Consider the following 24,918-nt stretch of genomic DNA (forward strand, 5'->3'; position numbering starts at 1 on the left):
TCATTTCTTTGTTTCCGAAGGCGGAGGAAGCGCTGAGCCCACACCTCCTCGTCCCACCCCCTCCCCCCGGGTGCTGGCTCCATGTCTGTGTGACCGGCCCCAGGGGTAGAGTCCAGGCCCGACGCGGGGCGGGCCGGCGGCGGCGGCGGCTGAGGTGAGAGGCGGCGGCGGCGCGGGCACCCGGCCCCCCAGCGGGAGGATGAAGCGGCGGAACGCCGACTGCAGTAAGCTCCGCCGCCCCCTAAAGCGGAACCGGATCACCGAGGGCATCTACGGCAGGTGAGCGGCGGCGCCCCCGCCTCCGCCGGCGCGGGCCCCGCGGCCCCCGGCCGTCTCTGGAGGGGCCGAGCCCCGTTATGTAACCCCGACTAGGCCTCACGCCCTTGCCGGGGGCTCCCCGGAGGAGCGCTGCCCATGGGGCCCCGGGCGGCCCGCCGGGGTCCGCCCCGAGGGCGCGGGGCGTGGCGAGGGCCGCCGGCCGGGCTGGGAGGGCGCGGCGGGAGCCGGCTGAGGAAGCCGCCGCCCCGCCGTTGGGACTGTCCGGGTCCCGCCGAGGGGGAGGGGCGGTGACCCCCTCCCCATCCGCGCCGCCGGGCCCTCGGGGCTGCTCTAGGGGCTGACGGGCCTCCGCTGGTCCCCCAGCCCTCTCCGGCCCGGGAGTCGCCGGCCTGAGTCGGGAGGCGCGTAGACCATATGCACTGGTGCGGGGGAAGGCTGACAAAGTTGGGAGCAGACAGTGGCCCCGCGGTCCCTCTGCGGACTGGGCAGGTGGCCACGTTGCCCCCTTTCGCCTTTTACTTCTTTTATGGGATCTCAAACTTGGCACCGAGGGCTGAAGCCGATACCCCCAAATCATGGCCTGTGGCCCCGCTCCAGACTCAGAAGGAGTGATGATCATTTTCTCAGCATCATTATTTTGACAATTCCAAGCAGATAGTTTTCTTCGACCCCTTTAAAAAGCTTTTTCTCCAAACTCGCGTGGTTTGTTGTTGTTGTTGTTTTTAGTTTGTTTTAATTCTCCAAAAACAAAGTAGTGTCCCTTTAAATAGAAATTGAATTCAGGACTGAGGGGTAGAAGGACAACAGGTTCATGGGGCAACTTAGTGAGAATCCCAGCTTCCCTAAGCAACATTTGTGTAGGACTGTTATTTTCTGGTTCTCACAATGTTAATTCTGAATGGTACCTGCCTTGATAAAGAAATGATTTCAGAGGAGAAGTAATTAGTTTACAAAGGAGAATTCTCAGGATGTGCCTATCAGCTTAATTGAGTCCTGGTGGTGTTTTACAGTTTAGCTCTTCTAGCTGTGGGACTTAGAGAAATATGTGAGGTAGCTGATAACACCCAAGTTGCCTTAGCATAGCTGTACACCTTGCACATGCTACTGTTTACACATTTAGAATGATTCCTTTCCACAAGCAGCTGACCGATGTAAACACTGGGTGTTTTTTTTATTTCAAGCTTAAAAGGGTTAAGAAGTCAGTTGAAGTAAAAAGTTTTTAGATATATCCTTATGTAATGAGCCATAGATCATAGGAAGAGTTCATTCATTAAACAAATATATGTACTATGTGCCAGGCCCTGTTCTAGCTAGTAAGGGTGCAGCAGTGAGTAAAACAGGCCAAAATCCATGCTGAATTAATCAAACCTGGCCATTTAAACTAAAACTGTAAAAGCAAAAACCATTTTTCCTACAGATTTAATGGGTGGGGGAAAGGTCTCTTCAAGTTACACACACTATAATTCTTGAATAAAGGAAGGGTTTTCCCCCTGACTATTGAAAAAGATATGAACAATTTAATATTAATAGTGGCACAAGAATAGAAAAAGCATATTACACAGAGTTGGTAAAGCAAGGACAACCGTGCCATTTGAATGGCTGCTATTTACAGTAACATATGATGATGTACTTCTGTTTATAGTGAGAAGATTGGGAATCCCATATTGTTTACATGTTTTCTGTTGTATTTCAACTTCTCTGGTATTTGAACAAATATGCCCAGTTTAGTACCTGCCCCATAGTAACCACTCAATCAGTGTGCATCAATGTGAAGAAGTGAATTTATTGTCTAATGAAGGTCTATTATTTTACTGATGAACTTCTGGAATTTGAATTTTCTTACCCTAAAGGTTAATAGTAAATGCCCTATGCAAGTTATTCAGAGTTTTATCTGTAAAAGTTTAAAAAACCAACAGTACTTCAGCTCTCAAATATATTTACTCTTCTCTATTTGGCATTCTTTAAGTTAAAAGTTAATAAAAAACTTACATATATTTCTACTTTATTTTCTCTTGGAGCATCATATATCACATGAGCGTTTCAATTCACTTATCTGTTTCTTAGTTTATATTATGGAGTATTGTGGAGTATTATGGTCTGAAGAACAAGACCATAGTGTTGGGTTTTTTTTTTTTGCAATTTTGTTTTTAAAAAGATTTAGAAAATTTCCAGTTATTTCTAAAGCAGACAGAATGAGTGGGCTAGTTACAAATTAGGTGTCTGAGGATTTGTGAGTATCAAATTTCTGTTAATCATCACATTTAAGTCTACACTAAATTGTTTTTCACACCATTGCCCATTTTGTTTCTCAATGTCTGGCCAATTTTTGTCTCACTAAATAGAGAGCTTTGTTTTTTTCTCAGGCTGTGTTGACAGTTTTGATAACCACTACCTACTGTTTCACAGCATAACTTTTCATGGACTTATTATTTTCATGTTCTCAGTCTGCACAGCTCTCTGAGCTTGGCGTAGCAAGGAGGCAGCTGTGGTGAAGAGAGCGCTGGACTGGGAGTGTCAGGAGACCTAGGTTCAGACTCAGTGTCCCAGCTCTGCCATGTGGGATAGGCAGGGCATCCACCGCTTTGAGCCCCTGTTCTCTCACCTGTCGAGTGAGTTTTGAGGACTGAGAGAAAATAATGTACAGTTTGTGAAACTCTGTAAATTCTATCATGCAAACATTATTTAGCATGTAGTTGTTATCGCAGTTTACCATATTTGTTTTATTTTTAAGGAGTCAGGAAAGACCATAAAGTTTGGTACAACTATCAAACAAAAGTTGAGTAGTCAAAACAAGGGGTCAGTTTCTGCTTGGTCTTGCTGAAAAAAATCCTGTTGCTGAGATGCTTTTAATCATGGGCTCCAATCCAGCAACTGTGACTGAGGTGATTGTCAAATGATATCATTATTGTCATTATAATGGCTGTGGTAGAATTCTGTTTCAGGGGCAAGGTAGATGGAAAATGGATTTTAACATTATGTTAATATTACCTACATTTATATATATGCCCATCATTTGAAAACTGAAATGTATAGAAATACGTTATTCTGGTCAAGTTAGTCATCAAAAATAAGAGAAAGGAAATAGGAATGGTGATTATTTTCTTTTATATTATTATGAGCTAAAATCAATGTCATTTTCAAAAAATCTGAGCCAGTATAGAGCCTGACAGAGAATAGGAATTCAGTCCTCAGTAAATGTTGAGCAAGTGAATTAGTAAATAAATGAATATAAGCCAATCCATTCTATTCATTTAAGAACCTGCGTTGTTTTGGTAATTATGGAGGATACAAGATATGACATGGTTCCTTGTCTTCCAGGAGTTTACAGTCTAGGAGGCCATAATAATGCCCTCTTAAATTTGTACAGTGGTTTTGAGGTTCCAAAGAACTTTGAGTTCTGTTCAAGTAAAAATATTTTAGTTGAATTAAATTTTCGCTTGCTGTTTTAGTGGTTCACCTGATGCATTAACAATTTTGCCCTGTACTATTTTATGATGAAGTACACAGTTGCCACTATGTGAGGGAATATGTATTTTCTAACTCAAATGAAATAGGTATGAGAGTACTTTGGAAATTATGAAAAATAGTTATTAATAAGAGAAAGTAAAATGAATAACTCTACCTAACTATAACATTTCAGAGGTCCTCGGGTTTTAGGGCAGTGACTCTCTCCCTGTGTCTGCCTTCACACACGCACCAGACGCTCCCAAAAGTAATATCTCATTACTCCATGCACTGATTCTCCAGGTGAAGTGGGGTTGGAGTGCTGTGTAGATTTTAAGAGGCTTAAGGGAATTCCGGGTGGTTCATTCACCTTTCATCTTGCCAGGCTCCCTACTCCCCTCTGAGAATTAATGATTTTATAATAGGAAGATGAGGAGATAAGGTGTGGTGAGTAGAAGACAGAGGCAGAAACATTTATGTTTAAAGTCTCTGCAGTTAAAATTGTTCCTTACCCAAGTAAGTAATATAAGAATTTTAAGTAAGGCAGGTGTTTTAAGCTTCAGGAAATTATTTTATAGCTTTGTTACTGGTGGTTGAAGGAAGCACTCCTTCACTGGTGGATTTATGGATACTTCCTGTCATGGTGTGCTGGGTTCTCCTTGTAGTATGTTGCCTGAAGTTTAAGCAGTGTAGTACTGTACCTGACTTTTACATTTTAGGACTCAAGACTTCCTGGTATATACAGTACCTTTTCCCATCCTTATTTCAGAGAGGAGTTTTCTGGCCTTTGACTTTCTAAATGGTCAAAGTTTACATACTTCTCAGCTTCCTAATCTCCTTTTTCAGACCCTTGTCTAAATAATCTGATCTCCAGAGATTTCACTTCTCTGCTTTTCCTGCCCACCTTAATGATGTTTCCTAAGCCTGGTTTTAGACTCCTTTGGGCTATGCTTACTAAAGCCACTGGAGGCTGGCATGACCCTTGGCTGCCTTGAGTGTACATGTGTTCTGCAACTGAAACCCCAGATACCAGTGTTGCAACCTCACAGCCTAAAAGCATTTTGGTAATCTTGGTAGGCCTTAACTTCAGCTATGCTGGACTTGACATAAAAGTGATAAATGCAATATTGTTTTAGAGAGGTATTGGGGAGGGGGGTAAGTACAATGGAGAAATTAGAAATTGAAATGTTTTCACTCACCTCTAGTGAGGTGTTCAGCTAAACCCTTGTATTTGTAGTTTCCGTGAAATACATTGAAACAAATCTGCCACACTGGAATTTTGTACTTAATTTTTGCTAGTAGTATACCACCTTAAAAAAAAAAGTACTTTCTTCCAGTTTTCATTTATGATTCTTCTCGTCTGAGCATTCTTGGCAGTTTCATTTCATTAGATGTTTTGAAAATCCCTTTAAGTTGCTGCTGTGTGTTGAGGCAGGGAAAGGAGGGAATGTGATCTATTCCAGATTATTGGCTTAAAAACTTCCTGTTCTGTTAATGATACTCTCCTTTTTCTTCACATTGATACCTCGTGGCTTTTCTTGAACCTCACTAGATTTGGAGACTGATTTTAATGGTAGACTTAATAGCTTATTATTTTCACTTTCTTGCTATATACCTATATATTGTAGACCCAATCCATGTTCTGTAAGCACTTTTATTTCCAGAGTCTTTTTCTTTGGCCATTTCTCCCAGATTTCCTCCATATTAACCCTTTGGGGTTTTATGTGTATGTATGTGTGTTTTGTTTTGTCATTTTCTAGGCTACCATCCAGATGATATACTTAAGGGGCTATAACGAGATATAACACGTATCTTGTGGAGTCTGGAGGGTCAGATAGAAATTTTATAAACTTAGTTGAGATCAAAGTGAAATACTATAATTGGATTACTTTTCTTCATGAAATTTAGTGTGCTCTTCAAATATAGTTTTTACTTTATTCTCTAGGCTTCCCAGATTTGGGTGTAATTATTTTACTTGGATAGTTTTCAAGAAATAAGTCCAGAAGAAAAATAAGTTCTCTGCTCAACAAGCTGCATAAGTAGAATGGTACTTACCAACAGTAGAAACACATATCCTCTGCTGGACTTTTTTTTTTCCCCATCGTGGATTTCTTCAAATACCTGAGGAGTGACTATTTCCTCAAGGTCTCTCACCTTCAGGCATATGCATGCTGGTAATGGAAACTTTAAAAAATGTAATCAGCTGTTAAAGTATATTCTTTGAGGCTTTCTATCTTTACTTTGGCATTTAATTTAACTGACATCAAATTGGCCTCAGCTCATCAACCTTCTCAGATGCCTGTCATCCCCAGACTTTGAAGCCCCTTCATAGCACTGGCTTTCATTCCTTTGTATTTTTTCCTCTGCTGCCTTAAGGATGATATGCTCACATTGACTCACGGGGTTATAACATCAGAAGTAATTTATCCCTCACTCCATCTCCTCTGTTGCCATTTCTGTTTTAGAGGTTTTGCATTTAGTGGATTGAAATGGTGCACCTAGTCCACTTCAGGTCTATCCATAGAGATCACTGACTCATTAAGGCTGTTTGGGATCTGTTTCCTACCCAGAACAGGGGAGGTGGCTAGAAATAATCTCGTTCTGTTTTTAAATTATATTATTACTTTGCTCATCTTCAAAACACTTTTAAAAACCAAATAAGCTGCTCAGTACTGAAGTCAGTACTTTGCCATCTTGTAGTGAGGTCACGAGCTCTGGAGAAAATGGGGGCCATGTTCATGGTCAAACAAAAACTCCTGTCTCAGATGAGAGAAATACTAAGGCTGGAGTCTTCTGTCTCAGGTGTAGTAAGTATTATTTTCTTGTCTTTTTCTAGACTTGACAAACTATACCTCATGGTTCATTGTGTTTTTGGCTTTTTAAAAAATGAGTTGTCTTTTTATTTTTAAATTACATGTTTCTCTTTTACAATGACCATTCTATGAGTATGAATATTGTTGGAAAGCAGTCTTGAATGGTCCCATCTTTTGTGCCATAGCTATTTCTGTAAAGAGCATTTGACTTTTTAACGTCTTTTTCTGCAGAGCTTCATAGTGTGTTTACAAATTCATAGTTTATGAATTAAGGTACTGAGTGTTTATTCTTTCATAAAGCACATCTGCTCATTTTTTAAAAACTTGGTTCTCTTGGAGAATTAAAGAATTATGTAACTTGGGGGCTTCCCTGGTGGCGCAGTGGTTAAGAATCCACCTGCCAGTGTAGGGGACACGGGTTCTATCCCTGGTCCGGGAAGATCCCACATGCTGCGGAGCAACTAAGCCCGAGCACCGCAACTACTGAGCCTGAGCTCTAGAGCCCGCAAGCCACAGCTACTGAAGCCCACGTGCCTAGAGCACATGCTCTGCAACAAGAGAAGCCACCGCAATGAGAAGCCCGCGCACCACAACGAAGAGTAGCCCCTGCTCACCACAGCTAGAGAAAGCCCGCGCGCAGCAACAAGGACCCAACGCAGCCAAAAATAAAATAAATAAATAAATTTATTTTAAAAAAAGAATTATGTAACTTGAATATGTATACACAAAGGGATATAAAGATGGGAAATAATATTTATCAAACATTTAGTAAGAGATGAGAAAGTCCAGTGTGATGGATAAGCATGTGGGCTTTAACATCATATGAACTTGTGTTCAATTAATGTCCCCGACACTAGTTATTTGATCTTGAACAAGTCATCTACCTGCTTTAACCCTCAGTTTTCTCATCTGTAAAATGAAGATAGTAAATAATATTACCTACTTTATAGGATTGTTATAAGGATAATTGAGATAAATCACGTAAAATACTTAACATAGTGCCTGACACAGACAGAGCTGCTCAAAAAGTTGTTTGCTGTTACTATTATAATTTTACCTTCATTCTGTTATTTAGTTCCAGTAAGGATATTAGCTTCAGTTTCACAGGTGAGGAAACTGGGATTACAGGAGGTTTCACCACTTGATAGAGACCTCTATCTGCCTTACCCCAAAGTCTGTCCTCTTTTTGTTTTACTTTTTGTGCTACTTCACCCTTTCTGAATGGTGTTTATGTGTAATAACTCTTATGGTCCTCTCAAACTCTCTACTACATGAAGGACAGGTGTCATTATCTTCATTTTTCAGGTGAAGCAACAGGTACCAGGAGTGTCTTGTGCAAGGCCATTAATCTTTTTTCCTTCACAAAATGAGACTCTCTTTTCCATTAAATAATCCAATATAGATGTGACAACGATGCAAAATGTGATTCTGGACTGGGATTGATTGATCAATGGATCAGTCTATCTATCTGTTGCTATAAAGGACATTAGTGAGTTCATTACTGAAATTTGAATAACTTCTGTAGATCAGATAATAGTACTGTATCAGTGTTAATTTCCTGATTTTGATAATTGTGCTGTGGTTATATAAGAAAATATTCTTGTTTTCAAGAAATTAGGGAGTAAGGGAACATTATGTCTGCAAATTATTTTCAAATAGTTCAGGAAAAAAACTATGTACACATATATAGGGGGAGAATGATAGAAACTTGATAAAATGTTTTATCATTTGTGAAATCTGGTGGAAAGATATAAGGGAGTTCTTTGTATTATTTTGGCAGCTTTTCTGTAAGTCTAAAACTATTTCAAAATGAAGAGTTAAGAAAATAAAAGTAATACGTGCTTGTTATAAAAAATTAAAGCAGTATGACAATGTGTAAGTATAACATAAAAGGGCTTAGTCCTCTTGCTCTGGAATGAGCACTGTTAGGTAATTTATAAGTATGGTTTCTTCTTTGATCCATGTAAACAAACATATATATTTCTTTCTTAACAAAAATAGAATTCTGTTTTACACAAAAGTTTCTTGGTTTTTCTCCTTATTTAATCTTGTGTCCATTTCTTTGCGTAGAAATTTATTTATAATTTTTTAGCAGCAACACAGCAGTGCATGTAGAATTCACTCTGTTCTCTGCAGTCTCCTGACTCCCATTCCTGTGCTCTTTCAACAGTGTCCTGCAGCCTGTTAGTTCCCTGTTCCTCAGGTTTCTTTCCTATAAAATGATAATAACTGCCTTTCTTATGTCATAGTTGTAAGGATAAAATGAGATAATATGAAAGCTTTTGGAAGAGTTACACAAGTGCGATATAAACATAAGGTATGATTAGGTAGATGATTATTACTATTAAAGATATGAAGCATAATACTTGATTCATTTATAAAATGAATTTCTAATGTTTGTACAATGTTAACACAATTTTTTAGGGCCTGTGGGTTGTCTTCTTTCTCCTGATGTCTTCTTTACCTCTTTTAATCCCAAACCCCATAGAGTCCACACTATTAACAGTGTTTTTGAAGCAGAAATTCTAAAACTTTAAACTTTCCAGTTGCATTAGGTTACAGTACTTGTTCCTGATATCTTAATAGTCATATAGTACTTTAGAAAAATACTATACAACACAATTCTTAAAAGCTTTTTTAGTGATTTCCATTCTAGGGTTTTTTTCTTTTTAAATTGGACATATTTCACACTGTTAGATTTGTCATTCCAGTGGCTGTGTATGTATATATGAGTGTGTGTGTGTGAGTGATTGACTCTAGAATGGCTTTCTTTGCAGTCTGCAGGAGGCCCAGAATAGAAAAGAAAAGTACAGAACAGCTTAGGTCTTCTCAGCCTGCTCCCCTTTTCTGGATTTTACACAAGGATGTGGTTGCAGAACGTGGCAGTGGTTCTAGTCTTGAGGCTCATGCACAACTTTCTGTAGACCACCGTTCCTCAAATTTTTTGTCTTGGGACCTCTTTATACTCTTAAAAGTGATTGAGAATCCCAAAGAGCTTTGGTTTGTATGGGTTATATCTAAAAATTTTTACTGGATTAGAAATTAAGACAAAAATTTTAAATAATTACTAGTTCATATAAAAATAACAATAATAAATGCATGAGAAGAGTGGTGTGGTTTTACATTTTTGCAGGTTTCTTTAATGTTAGGCTCAATAGAAGATACTTTGAGGACCCCCACAGTAGTCAGAACCAGTGGCAGGTAGGCTAAATGGAGTGATAGTCTGGCATGAAGAGCAAGGCTGATAAGATTTCTTTCTTCCTAGTGGAAAAATAGTGAGAACAGATTGGGAGCAGGTGCATGGTAATCCTTCAGGCAGAAGCTGTATTTGTTATCTTCGTTGGTGTTGCTTTGTTCAGTCACCCTTCTTAGTCACCTGTGCATCATCTTTCCCTCTACCTTCACTGTAAGTGTGTGCTTTGATAAAAGCCCTACTGTTGGTCCTAAACATTCTTATGCATGGCAGGTCATTCATTCAACAACTATTTGTTAAGTTTCTCTGGTGTGCAGGGTTCTGTGCTGGGCATTGAGAATAAAGCAGGGAACAAAATGGGCAGCTCCTTTGTTCTTCTTGTGGACTTTACATTTAAACAATTAGTTATACAAAATGTTATTTAATTATAATATTCTTGTGGTACAGGATGCTGTATGAACATATAATGGGGTAACAGTCTTTACTGTGGGGTCAGGGAGGCCTTTTTTGAAGAAATGATGTTCATGCTGCGTGCTGAAGGATAAGTAGTAATGGAAGTGCTTCATTTAGTTAAAGTTGTATTTAGGTTAGGATCTTGTCTGTGACTCAGAAAGAAATGTAGAAAAATGGAAGAATTAACCCTGAACAGTTCGAATGTTCCCAGTTGAGGGATGGACAACTAACAGTTTGGAGATAAGTACTGATGATCTGAGTAGATCGTTGTCTTCTTTCTGAGAAATTGTGGAATTCAGTGGAAGTTCTATGACTATGAGAAGTTTATACAATAAACCAATACTTCTCAAATTTTAATGTATGCACAAAGGGTCTAGGGATCTGGTTAATACACAGCCTTAGATTAAATAGGCCTGGGGTGGGCCCTGAAATACTGCTTTCCTGAAAAGCTCATACATGATGCTGATGCTGCTGGTCCATGGACCACACTTTGAGTAGCAAAACTGTAATTACATATAATAAGCCTTTGCAGGATACCAGCTGGACAAGAGGCTGGGCAAACATTCTGGAGGTGATGTCCAATAGGGAGAAGTATTCAATAACAGTAGAGACAAAGCACTTTGTTTCAAGAAGTATCATGCTACATACTGAAAGGTAAAAGGGATTCACAGTTGCTGTTACGGAGAGGACAGGAAAGCTGGGGATTGTGATAGGTGACTACTAGCACAGCCAGTGAAATGTTCCACAGACTCATTTCTGTGGCGAGGCCCAAGTGAACTAAATGGCTATTAGTCTGCCTAGGGAAAAGGTCAGATACTGAGGATTGATGGCCACCCTGTGGTAATTATATGAGCTCCAGAAAATGATCTAAGTGACAAGCAGCTAGAGATACTAGAGAGAAGGTGCACTTTACATGGAAAAAGAAGAATGTTCAATACTACTTCTCATTAATCATAGGTGATTAATCCATAGATGGAGGGCATTGCTAAGTAGATTCAATTTTAAAAAATGGTTGTAAATGGCAAGGGTAGGAATAGAATGGGGAATTCTATTGGGAATGGAATGGGAAAAAAGAATCCCATAGTTAATATCCACTGTGAAAGAGTCCACCATTAAGCCTAATGTTTGCATATCTCTTCTGTATTTCACTGGCAGCCAGAGTAGAAGCTAATCAGACCATCAGAAGACATTATTGGTCTGCCCTTCTTTCAATATATTATTATGGAAAGTATATTTTTGTTGCAATTATGCTTTAAATTTTTGTTCAAGATATTTTATAGTAATTAGTAAATTTATTTTGGATCAGAGAATTAAAGTAACAGCAAGTTAGCCATAAGTCATATTATGAACTATATATATAAAAATATTTTATATTTAATCATATTTTTGTCATGGTTTAAAAGAAATATTTTGGAATGTTAAGGGTTTAAAACCCTGTCTAGGGACTTCACTGGTGGCACAGTGGTTAAGAATCCGCCTGCCAACGCAGGGGACATGAGTTCGAGCCCTGATCCGGGAAGATCCCACATGGCCACGGAGCAACTAAGCCCGTGCGCCACAACTACTGAGCCTGTGCTCTAGAGCCTGCGAGCCACAACTACTGAGCCCGCGTGCCACAACTACTGAAGCCCACGCGCCTAGAGCCCATGCTTCGCAACAAGAGAAGCCACCGCAGTGAGAAAGCCCGTGCACCGCAACAAAGAGTAGCCCCCGCTCGCTGCAGCTAGCGAAAGCCCGCGCACATCAATGAAGATCAAATGCAGCCTCTAAATAAATAAAGAAATATATGGGAAAAAAAAAAAAGATTCAAGCTTGTGTTGTGGTTTGCCTTGGGTTCCTTGATTCTACAGCAAACCTCTTAATCAAAACTTATTGTCGTGCCCAAAGAAGTTCTACCAAAAATTAGTATTAGAAATTGACCCTAGTTGCAAATTATGTATCATTATGATACTGTAACATTAAGGGTCATATGTGTCTGTTCTTGACATCTTTTACCTGTGTGGCTTTATAGGGCATAGAAAGAATCCTCAGTGCTGGATCCTGCTTTTGTTAATTTTACCCCCAAGAATGTAAGTCTTTTTGTACCTTATTTTAATATATTTCAAAATTATTTATTAAAAGTTTTGATTTTATTGTTCATGTTGTAAATTCAGACAGCTAATTTAATCAGCAGTATTGGAATGTTTGTATTGCAAAACACCATGCAAGGCTGTTGCCCGAGTCAAAGTGAATTTTAGGTACTTCCCATCTGTATATCTTAGAAAACCTTTAAAAAAAAATACCTAAATTTAACCTGCTGCAGAACTGACCAGATTAAAGACCTAGAATTAGGGGCTTATTAATAGGTAGAGTCTGAAAGCTTCTGTTATCTATGATACAACTAATGAATTAGAAGAATGGGCTTTTAGATTATATGAAAAATATATTTTTTAATCCAGGTCCTTACCTTGCTTTGAGATATCACAGTGGTTAAATATGTGTTCTGACTGGCTTACCAGGGTGTGTTTCTGTTTAACGTAAGTCCAAAGGGAAGTGGGAGCACACATTAACATCTCAGCTAGAGCAAGGCTGGGATCTTTCAGGGTTTTTTTCTTTAATGTACATTTTGGTACCCTCACAGCCCTTAGAAGTGATTGGCATCTGCTCCCTAAGTTAATTTCTGTCTGTTTGGGAAGTCATTTGGTTTTTGTTTGGTTAATTCAGATGAATACTATAGAGAGAGGCAAGAGGAGAAATGGGGGGAAAAAGACAGAATTCTTCAAGCCTGTAGGGATGTGCATCAAGAATTTCAAAGACTCTTCAAACAGATGTTGAGGGGTGGGGAAACAGTAAATTTCAAGCCACTCAACCATGACATTTCTTCTAATGAAGAACAGCTTGAAAGCTGTAATTTTGAGAGTGTTGCGGTATTTTGAAGTCAGATACTTAGCGCATTTAAAAATAGTGGTGAGATTTAAATGGGCCTTTTCCATCTTAAATGGAATTAAGCATTTTGGGTCATCATCTTATTTTGATAGTTGTGGGTCTCAGAATGAACACCAGAGCTTTTAAAATTTAGGTGGGCCACGGCAGCATCTCTTTTTGTCCTTTATCGCCATTGTTTTCATAGTATAGGAGGATATTTTTTGTCTCTTTTTAAATAAAGCAGTGAATTTTCTTTTTCTAGCTCTTCACAAATGACCTTGAATTCTTTTATATTTTGCAGTACGTTTTTATACCTGAAATTCCTGGTAGTGTGGGCACTTGTCCTCCTGGCAGATTTTGTCCTGGAGTTCAGATTTGAATACCTGTGGCCATTTTGGCTTTTCATCAGAAGCGTCTATGATTCCTTCAGATACCAGGGACTGGTATGTTTATTAATATATATTTTTCAAGTGTAAAAGATTTATTTACCCTTCTAAGAAAGTCTTCAATAACCGATAGTGAAACTGTTTAAAGTACATTTTATTAGCAATACTTAGGTGACTGTATTGAGTAACAGGGTCTGTGGACTGAAACTAGCCTTTAAGGCTATTTTGTCTAAACCCACTGATCAAATCATTATACTCCCTCCTCTACCATTCCAGTGAAAAGAAGAGGAGGGAGGGAGGATTTCAGGAGGAAGACAGAGTAGTGGATAAAGCAGTAATTGCCCAGTTCTACTCTGAAGTACCTCTGGAGCCACTATCACTGGCTTAGTGACTGGGTTCGAGTTAGAGCAGTGGTTCTCAAACTTTTTGGGCTCCACATCCTTTACACTCTTAACAACTATTGAGGACTCCAAAAAGCTTTTATTTATGTAGGTTACATCTACCTATTTTTACTATATTAGAAATTAAAACTGGAAAAAATTTTAATACTTATTTAATTTAAATAAAAATAAAAAATTTAAATTTTTATTTAAAATAAAATAAAATTTAAATTTAAAATAAAAATTGAATACTTAATTCACTTAAAAATAGCAATAATAAACCCGTTACATGTTAATACACATTACAGTTTAAAATGAAAAATAACTATTTTCCAAAACAAAAAAAATTAGAAGATTGACTACATTTTTGAAAATCGCTCTAATGTCTGGCTTAATAGAAGACAGCTGGATTTTCATATCTACTTGTGAACTCAGGTGATTACAATATCACGTATATCGTGTAACTTCTAGAAGACACCACCCTACTCCTGAGTAAATGAGCATGAAAGAGGCAGATAATGCCTTAGTATTATTATGAAATTATTTTACCTGGAAGACTCCCTGAAAGGATCTCAGAGATCCCCAGGGATCCCCAGATCATGTTTTGAGAACTACTGGATTAGAGCAAGGGCATAGGCCTGGGCTTGCTCCCTTGGTTGACCTGTAGTTCTGTTGTGTTCCAGAGCCACATCTTAAACCTGTACCTCTTCTACCCAGGCCTGGTGCTTTGGTCAGAGCAAATCCATGCCTTGAAAAGATGGTTTCGAGCTCATGTCCTGTTAGTAATAGAAAATGATGTGTCCAGAGGAAGCTGCATTGTTAAAATTATGAACATCAGTGTAATTCTTGCCACAGTTGTGTTTCATCTGTGCTCCAACAGCCTATCCTTTAAGAATGAGTCTCTTTAGTAATATTTTGTGAGGAGAGAGGAACCTTTTCTGTGTTAAAATTCTGTTTCTTTTAGGTAACCCACCTGTGGAGTCCAAGTAAACTCACTGTGAATGAACCTCAATTTGTTCTGGTCCAGTTCTTCATGATACGAGGCCATAAATAGGATTACTCTTTAATGCTAAATTAACGACTACTTTTTATATGGGTGATTTTAAATATTTAAAATTTCCTGTTGTAACTTGTTCTGTAGTTATTGCATAGCAGTTTCAGAGATTTTGTCCAACGTGCTTTTAATAATCTCTGTTTGAAATTAACATGTTCTAAGATATGTTCTTTATTTTGTTTTTCCCTTTAGGCCTTCTCAGTATTTTTTGTTTGTGTAGCATTCACGTCAAATATAATATGTCTGCTGTTCATCCCCATACAATGGCTTTTTTTTGCTGCTAGTACATATGTGTGGGTTCAGTACGTATGGCACACAGGTAAGTTTTAATGGTTTCTTAGATGGATAGAAATCTTAGATTCAAACTTTTTTAATGTGGTGATTTCCTTGAATAAATTATTTAGAGTTGAGTTTAATGTGAACATTTTTTTTTAATCCTTCTTTTTTTAACATCTTTATTGGAGTATAATTGCTTTACAATGTTGTGTTAGTTTCTGCGGTATAACAGAGTGAATCAGCTATATGTATACGTATATCCCCATATCCCCTCCCTCTTGCATCTCCCTCCCACCCTCCCTATCCCACCCCTCTAGGTGGTCACAAAGCACCAAGCTGATCTCCCTGTGCTGTGCTGCTGCTTCCCACTTGCTATCTATTTTACATTTGGTAGTGTATAAATGTGGACATTTTAAAGACCCCTTTTCATAATAGATTATAATATACCTTTAAAATATATATTTTTTATTATTGAATCAAAACTTTAAGCCTTTATGATTTGATATTTTGATTGTAGACATTTCAGTTACCAACTCTCATTATGCAGATATCCATTTTTTTAAAAAAGTTGAAGCAGTTTTTATTTCGGTGGACTTGAAGACAGCCATGTGCCAAATAGGAAGAATGTTCCTTCAGCTTCAGTATTGAAAGGAATGTCAGAAGTCATTTAGTTGAACCCTTATTTGGCGTAAGAGTCCCCACAGCATCCCTGGTACATGGTGCTTTAATCTCTGATTGAAAATCTAGTGACAAGGACCTTACTACTGTTGTTTTGGGGCAACTGGAATAGAAAATTCTTCCGCCTGCTGAGCCACAATTTTCCTCCTTACACTTTTGACCCAGCATGTCTTGACTGTCTTGGGACTCACTGATCACTTAGAGGATATAAAGGGCTTTCCCCAGAAAAACACATAGGAATATACAGAAAAAAATTTTTTTTAATTTTAAAGGGCTCACAGACCATCCCTCTAGTCCAAACATTGGACCCCTGCATTAGAGCCACTCTGAATGAGTGTAATCTTCCATCCATGTTAACATTTCTTTAGAGCCTTAAAGACACTGTCATATCCTCTTGTCTTCTTTTCTGTAGACAAAGCATCTCCGATTTCATCAGCTTTTCCTTGTATGTTATTTTAAGCACTTGCACCATTCTGATCTCCCTAGTTCTTAGTGGCTCTCTAAACCAAAATGTACTATTTCAGGTATGTTCTGACTTGAGTGGAGCTACATAGCCACCTCCCTTCTTCTTAGAGCTATTCTTTTGCTATTACAAACTAAGATGAGCTGAGATGTTTTGATAGCTCCAGTCCACTATGAAGCCTGCACATGGGACGCATGGGGATGTGATGATTGGCTCTCAGATCGTCACATTTCTCTGCAAAGCTGCATGAAACTTGATTCCTAGGCCCAGCTGCAACCTGTAGAATTTTGACCGCTGTTGGAGCACCAACTAATAAAAGCTCTCTGGAGCAACATTCATTCTCTTCTCTAAATGCTATAAGGATGATGTTGTCCCATGTTAGAAGACACAATTCATCTCTGTTATTTAAAGTATCCACTTTGAGCATTGTTTATTCCATCTTCAGCGCTCTCTCATATCTGACTGAATTTATAAGCTAGCATGCTGGTTCCTTAGTCTGCTTTCCTCTAGTTAAAGTGATTTTCCTCTGTACCGGTTTTTACTTGTATTTCCTTGTCCTGGCCCTCAGTTTCGAGTGAGTTGCCCTTTATACTTGTCATTCTCTCTAGGTCTCAGCTTCGTCTCTGTCATGTGAGGGTAGAGTAATCTAGACAGTGTTTAAGGGAGCCTTTGAGCTCAGATAATCTCTGACTCTGATGAACTATAATGATTCCCTAAATTACTTTAATAATGTCTTAATAGTTGAGAAAAAACTACTCATATAACTATTAATAGAACCTATTGGAGTTCAGTGGGTGACCCACAGGGCAGCAATGAAGCTAATGTTATAAATGATATTGGCCTCTCTTTAGCTCTAGGCTCGGAAATGCATGTTGGAATACCTAAGTTATGAAGTATGTTTTAATTTGGAATGATTAGTGAACAAACAAAACTAACTTTGTGTTCTTATTAGGCCCAATAAATATAAGTGCAATTTTTATAGCTTGGGGTTAATTTCTCTTTCAGTTGTTAAAATTTTAAATGTTTCTTAAGAATATTAGGAATGGTTGATGAAATTATATATTGCCACAAAAGAGTGAAAATATTATATCATTAATTTTTTTCCTTGCTATTAAGAGGGAGAAAACAGGATATAAAACTGTATGTACGGGACTACCCTGGAGGTCCAGTGGTTAAGACTCCACGCTTCCACTGCAGAGGACACGTGTTCGATCCCTGGTTGGGGAACTAAGATCCCACGTGCCGCACAGCATGACCTAAATACATACATACATACATACATACATAACAGAAGCCAAAAGAATACCTAAAAAAAAACTGTATGTACAACATAACTATTATACTAGCTCAAAAATATTTTCAACGTGGTTTGATTTTATTTATTTGATAGGTGTAGAAATATGGGTAGTTTATCCAAATTTTTCTATTTTTTCTGTAATATGCTAATTTTGTTTATGATAACTTTAGAAATTAATATAGGGAGTACAGAATATACATTTTTTAAAATGCATTTTGAAATGAAATTGAAAATGCGTTATCCTAAGGGTTGCTGTTTGTCTTCCTACATTGTGAAAATACCCTTTTTCCAGTACATTAAATCTGTAAGAATGGTTGAGACCATTAGCTGCCTTCACAGAGCTTTGAGTATCTTCTTACCGTATGGACTAGGTCTATGGGCATTTAGGTTCTCCTTAGAAGCAGATTCATTATTATCTCTGTGATTTGGACCCAATTTGTATAAACTCTGGGCCTCACTTTACTCTTCCATAAAATGAAAGTTGGACTAAGTGATCATCTTTCTAGTACCAAGATGCTATAATTTTTCTTGTGTTTCATCCCAAAGAGTCTTAGAAAAAAGCCATTTAGTTCTTCAGGTCACTGAGTTTTCCCTCCAGTTCTCTCTTCTGTAACTTGCTAGCTTTATATGGTCTCAAAGGAGATCTTTCCAGAGTTAGTGGATCTCATGCCTTTGTGGTCTATCTTCATGAAATATCTCATTATTAGTCATGTCCTGACATAGATGGACATAGCCTACAGACTTTGATTCTAAAGCCCAGTGAAAATTATCTCATTATTTGAGTTTTATTTATTCTATTGCAAGTTGCTTTTTCCTACATTGAAAATTGTTTTTAATTACAGAAGGAATATGAGCTCGTAGTTAAGAAAAAAATATTTTTGAGTAATACTTAAATGTCAGAAACATTCCTTACTGCTGTAACTCATTCTTACTTAAGAATTTGTGTTTTTTTACATATCATTTTATGGTAGTACAGATCTTCATCCTTTTGAAAAGCTGCATCATATTTCATTATATAGATTCATCATAATTAAACAGTTCCTGTTGATAGGCATTTAAGTTAATTCTAAATCCTAATTTTTGCTATTGCAAATAATACATTGAATATTCTTATACATTTTTCCCAGGGCTCTTTTGTATTTCTGTAGGGTAAATTCCTGGAATTGGAATTTCTGGGTCAAAGATATAAGTATTTTTAATTATACTGCCAAATTGCCTTCTAAGAAAGTTGCCCCAATTTATATTATTGCTGAGTATGAGAAGGAAGGCTTTCACATATCTTCCCTATACTATCACCCATCTTTAAAATTTTTGCTTTATCTGATAGGTTAAAATAATAGAGTCTCATTTAAAAAATTTTTATCTCCCTAATCAGTAATGAAGTTGGCATCTTTTCACATGTTTTTTAGCCATCTATATTTTTTCTTTTATGACTTTCAAATTTTTTTCTTCAGTTGACTTTTTATTGATTTGTAGGAGCTCTTTGTATGCTAGGGCTATGACTTCTTTGTTTTACATATATTGTAAATATTTTCTGCCAGAATGCTTGTTTTTATTTTTGTCTATGATTCCAGGCATCCTTTGTCATACAAAAGCTTTCAGTTTGGATCATATTGCTTTTTAATAAGTTTGAAAGTCTTTTTTTTAAATTTATTTATTTGGTTGCGCTGGGTCTTAGTTGCAGCAGGTGGGCTCTTTAGTTGTGGCTCACGGGCTCCTTAGTTGTGGCATGCGAACTCTTAGTTTCAGCATGCATGTGGGATCTAGTTCCCTGACCAGGGATCAAACGCAGGACCCCTGCATTGGGAGCGCGCAGTCTTAATCACTGTGCCACCAGGGAAGTGTTGGTTTGTTTTATTCCTAATTTTCCACGAATAGCTGGTGACAGTACCCCTCAGGCAGCAAGAAGATTAGTCACCTGAACTTTCCCGAGTTTGAAAGTCTTAAAGTTACTGTAGTTGAACCAGTCTCCCAAACAACCCATCTGTTATATTAGTTAATGTTTCACTGATGCTTGTCTCTCTGCTGCTTTCCCACAGAAAGGGGAGTGTGTTTGCCCACAGTATCCCTCTGGATACTCTTTGTTTATATTGAAGCAGCAATTAGATTTAAAGATCTCAAAAATTTTCATGTAGACCTTTGTCGTCCATTTGCTGCTCACTGGTGAGTATTATGTGTATTCTTAATCTGTAATCCAATTCAGTGTTTTCAATGTAGAATGGTAATTTCAATTGTAAATTTTTTCTCAAAGATATTACATGAATCCAGAAGACAACGTAACATGGTGTGGTAAAGAACATGAGCCCTCTAGTCAGGCAGATGGGTGTTTGAATCCCAGCTCTGCCCCCTTACAGCTTTGTTGCCTTGGATATATCACCCTCTCTAAGCCTTAGTTCTCTTACCTATATGTTGGGAACCTGTCTCATGGGGTGTCATGGGAAAGATGAAATAAGGTGATATATGTAAAGTGTTTAACTTAATGCCAAGCACATAGGTGTCTGATACATGTTATCTATTTTTATTGTAATCAGATAATGATTCCAAAAAGTCTTAATGAAATATATGGCTATTTCATGGAGCTTAAGTGAATTTACAGTTTCCTTTGCCTATTTACAAAAGTAAGAGAATATTATTAATAATTTTTTAAGGAATATTATTTTTAACTTTAAACCATGAAACGTGTTTTAAAATGAGCTTGATTCTTGTTTATATCTATTGTGGAAATAACCACGTAATGTATATTTCTTTTAAATACACCAATTTTTGCTAATATTTATGGCAGAAACCAAAACAAATAGGAATCAACAACAAAAAAATAGTTTCCAATATGTTTGAAGTCTTTTCACAAACAAGTGAATTAAATAAACCTGGTCAGTAAAACTTGTCACTTTAAATTTGTGGTGTGATCATGTTTAGACTAATTATAATTGTTGTTTTCATGTTAATGAAGCTTAATATGAGTTTCAACAGTGTTTTCAGAGACTTTGAAATGATATTAGACAGACTGATGAGTTGAATGAAAATATTTCAACTTTTTATCCCAGAGATTAGAGTTGTAAGTACAGCTGGTTTAATTCGTTGGTACAAACCAAATGTTGGCACTGGTAACATCAGATACTTAGTTAAATGATGCTTGAATTTATGTTTGATAGAGTGTTTATGTATGAACTAATTTTCCAGGAATAGCTGGTGACAGTACCCCTCAGGCAGCAAGAAGATTAGTCACCTGAACTTGACCCTGTCTTCTAGTATTAAAAACCAAATGATGTCCTTTTGATTTTTTAACACTTGTAATGTTTCCTTATGGCCACTCATAAAATCTCTACCCTGTTAGTTTTTAAAAGCATACAGATGCCTAAGTTCTAATCATGCATAAGGCAGTTCAGTGTTAATCAAAGACATTAGCCACTGTATCCATCAGTCCCTTCGGTAACTCCTTGAGTTCATTTGAAGAATGCCAAAGTCTGATGGGCAGCCTCTTACGGTCCAGCAGTCCTGCTGTTCCCTGGGGGTTTGTTCTACGTGCCAGCTGCCTCTGATTTCCACAGCACACATTACACACTACGTGTGTGTTTACTGAATGCTCAACTGTCATCATCATCTAGAATTTATTTCTTAATTTCAGTCATAGGTGTCCTCATGTGCTTGATGCACGTGTTGTTTGTTTTTAACTTACAATTACTGGCGGGATTGTCTTCTTTCTAGTATTGGGTACCCTGTGGTGACTTTGGGCTTTGGCTTCAAAAGTTATGTAAGCTACAAAATGCGGTTGAGGAAGCAAAAGGAAGTGCAAAAAGAGAACGAATTTTACATGCAGCTTCTTCAACAAGCCCTCCCCCCAGAGCAACAGATGCTACAAAAGCAAGAAAAAGAGGCCGAGGAAGGTAGGTCTTTACTCTAAAGCTATTGACTCAATAGGTTAGTCATTATTTTGTCTGTCAGGTTTTTTTTTGTTTTGTTTTGTTTTTTCAGAAAAGTTGCTAGGGCTCTGGAAAATTACCAAGGCTTTTTCTGTTTTCTGGTGTGCCTCTTCAGGGCTGTTGCTTTGTTTGGTCATGAAATACAGAATGTGCGTGATGTTTTCTACCTAGTGTCTAAAGGCCATGTGCTTTTAAATACGTTTATTTTATTATTTTTATATATTTCATTTTTATAGCTTATTTTCTATTTTAATATTTTATTTGTTATAAATATTTTAAAATATTTATTCTCAGTAACAAAACAGTGTATATAACTATGTGCATTTGTAATTGAAGCAAACCAAGAACCAAAGTATAAGCAAGATAGAGATGTAAACATATATAATTGTTTTATAAGTCAAAATTCTTCTGAATAGAGCAAAGATGGCTAGGTCTCACTTTAAATGGTTTGTATAATGCAACGTGGATCTCAGGTTGACCTTTTTCTAATACAACCTCTCCAATGAATATATAACCAATTCAATAGATGAATTGACAGCAATACCAGTTTTCTTTGGTTTGAGAGGGTCATGTTTTTAGTTGATATATGACAAAATCTTATTCTCTGGTGTGGTGCAAAATTATCTCTTCAAGTAGACTTTGACAAGTTGGAATATGTAGACCTGATACAGAAAATTCTTTGTAAGTGGCCTAGTAAATGATAATAGACTTATTATTACTTTAATGATAGAGTCCAGACAAAGGATAGATGCCCTGTGTCCTAACATCACACCTTTTTGTTTCATTTAATCTCTTTCTTTGCAGTAAAATTATTAAGTTTGTTTAAGCATCTTTTAAAATGTGACCTTTTAAGAGTATGATCTGCCTGTGTCCTGTCACCCCCGTGATAGACAAGTTTGATTTGACTGATAAGTGAAGTATGACTTAATTATAAAATCCTCGTATTATTTTCAAGGCCAAAACTTTAATGGCTTGGTGTTTATAAATGATGGCGATTTTCTAAATGTGCAGCTTCTCAAATTTATTTGGATTTGCTTCTTGAAGTTAGCATAATGTGGTGTGGTTATTGCTTCTGAATGAGTTTGCAACTTAATGTAGTGAGTTTCTAAGTGTAGATGATGCAGTTTATTGAATCAATCCATTGTGTTTTTTTACAACTAAATATTCCAGTGTGGGTTTTTTTTGCTTGTTGGTTTGTTTTTGGTATTGTAGCAGCCAAAGGATTACCTGATATGGATTCCTCAATCCTCATACACCACAACGGAGGTATCCCAGCCAATAAAAAACTCTCCACAACTTTGCCAGAGATAGAATACCGAGAAAAAGGGAAAGAAAAAGACAAAGATGCCAAAAAACACAACCTTGGAATAAATAACAACAATATTCTACAACCTGTAGACTCTAAAATACAAGAAATTGAGTATATGGAAAACCATATCAATAGTAAAAGATTAAATAATGATCTCGTGGGAAGTACAGAAAATCTCTTGAAAGAGGACTCATGCACTGCTTCCTCAAAAAACTACAAAAACGCCAGTGGAGTTGTGAACTCCTCACCTCGAAGTCACAGCGCCACAAATGGGAGCATTCCTTCCTCATCTAGTAAAAACGAGAAGAAGCAGAAATGCCCTAGCAAGAGCCCAAGTGCACACAAGGACTTAATGGAAAACTGTATTCCTAATAACCAGCTAAGCAAACCAGATGCACTGGTAAGGTAAGTGTGTGTGCTGTGACCTTACCAACGCTTTCCATAAACTTCACTTAGGTCTTGAAAAACACACTTCCAAGTGTGCCTGTAGGAATTGTTTGTGATCAGATACTGTGACAATTAACTTTGTGGTGTTTGACATTTAGTGTTTCTTTCACATGGGTTTGTTGGTCACCTGTGCCGTTGTCCAGAAGCATTGACTCCAGCTCTTTCCAGTGTTCTGAGTGAGTGGTGACAGTGATTACTTTCCACATTTGACAAATTTACACGTAATTTGATTCTTCTCATGGTTTTGAGAGGCATATCTTTAGTCCTTGACCTTTTCTGTTTGCGTATCCAAAGTTCTTGTGGCATAGACACAAAAAGAAGAGTGTGTGTCCTGTTCATGCAAATCTTTGTCAGACAGATAGAAAAATGAGGGTGGGGGTGGAGAAAGTTGTCCTTTACCACTTTGGACTTGTTCTTGATTGTCCACTTAAAATATGAATTATCTCCCAAATAATTCTGGGAAAGTTAGGTTTGAAAAATAATCTCTTTCTAAAAATTCCATAGGTAAATACAGTTGATCCTTGAACAACGCGGGTTTGAACTGCATGGGACCACTTATATGTGTTTATTTTTCAATAGTAAATACTACAGTACTACATAGTCCTTGGTTGGTTGAATTTGCGGATGTGGAAGAACTGTGGATATGGAGGGCCAACTGTAAATTACACTGGGATTGACCCCCACATTGTTCAAGGGTCAACTGCACAGTGTTAGACATGGATTTTAATCAGAAATGTTCCTTTTCCCATCTTTAAGTTAAAGAGTAACATATTACCTTGACTGGCTCAGACTTAATTTTGCTGTATTTTATGTGTTTTATAAAATACACATATGTTCATTTTACTTCATATCTTTCTATTTGGAAACTGAGATCTGAATTGGAGCTTTTTTATTTTTTATTTTTTTCCTCCTTATTTTTTATTTTTTAAAATTGAAGTATAGTTGATTTACAGTGTTGTGTTACTTTTTGGTGTACAGCAAAGTGATTCAGTTATACATATATATCTATATTCTTTTTCATTTTCTTATCCATTATGGTTTATTACAGGATATTGAATATAGTCCCCTATGCTATACGGTAGGACCTTGTTGTTTATTTTATATATAGTAGTTTGTATCTGCTAATCCCAAACTCCTAATTTATCCCTCCCCACCCCCTTTCCCCTTTGGTAACCATAAGTTTGTTTTCTATGTCTGTGTGTCTCTTTCTGTTTTGTAAATAAGTTCATTTGTATCATATTTTCAATTCCACATATAAGTGATATCATTCGGTATTTGTCTTTCTCTGGCTTACTTCACTTAGTATGATAATCTCTGGGTCCATCCATGTTGCTGCAAATGTCATTATTTCAAGGAGCTTTTTAAAAATACATAACTCAAGAGGGCACTTGTAACTCCTTCCCTCCACTAAGTTATCTTTGTTCCTCTTCCTTTGGCTTGCTTCAGAGCAGACAATTTATGAGGGAAGGTTTCTAGTGTTATGAATTATATGAATTAGATTATTAATTTGTTTCAGTCTTCTTACTGGCAGCTAGATGAAGGGAAATATATGTGGGTTCTACTGCTGAAGTCTCTAGAGGTTTCAGAGCCCTCTGCCACTTCTGGAAGCATACCATGCTGTT

General features: G+C 37.5%; 1 protein-coding gene across 1 annotated transcript in view; it reads left to right on the plus strand.

Moving 5' to 3' along the window:
• The window catches only part of MACO1 (macoilin 1), a 54,235-nt gene continuing 29,317 nt past the window's right edge, over window positions 1-24,918 (plus strand). Inside the window, exons 1-6 of the mRNA XM_007178688.2 lie at window positions 1-279; window positions 13,388-13,529; window positions 15,099-15,225; window positions 19,660-19,783; window positions 21,326-21,504; window positions 22,753-23,254. Of these exons, the coding sequence (XP_007178750.1) occupies window positions 200-279; window positions 13,388-13,529; window positions 15,099-15,225; window positions 19,660-19,783; window positions 21,326-21,504; window positions 22,753-23,254 (1,154 nt within the window). The 5' untranslated portion in view covers window positions 1-199. The remainder of the gene's footprint in view (window positions 280-13,387; window positions 13,530-15,098; window positions 15,226-19,659; window positions 19,784-21,325; window positions 21,505-22,752; window positions 23,255-24,918) is intronic.

Source organism: Balaenoptera acutorostrata, chromosome 1, assembly GCF_949987535.1.
Source record: "Balaenoptera acutorostrata chromosome 1, mBalAcu1.1, whole genome shotgun sequence".
NCBI lineage: Eukaryota > Metazoa > Chordata > Mammalia > Artiodactyla > Balaenopteridae > Balaenoptera > Balaenoptera acutorostrata.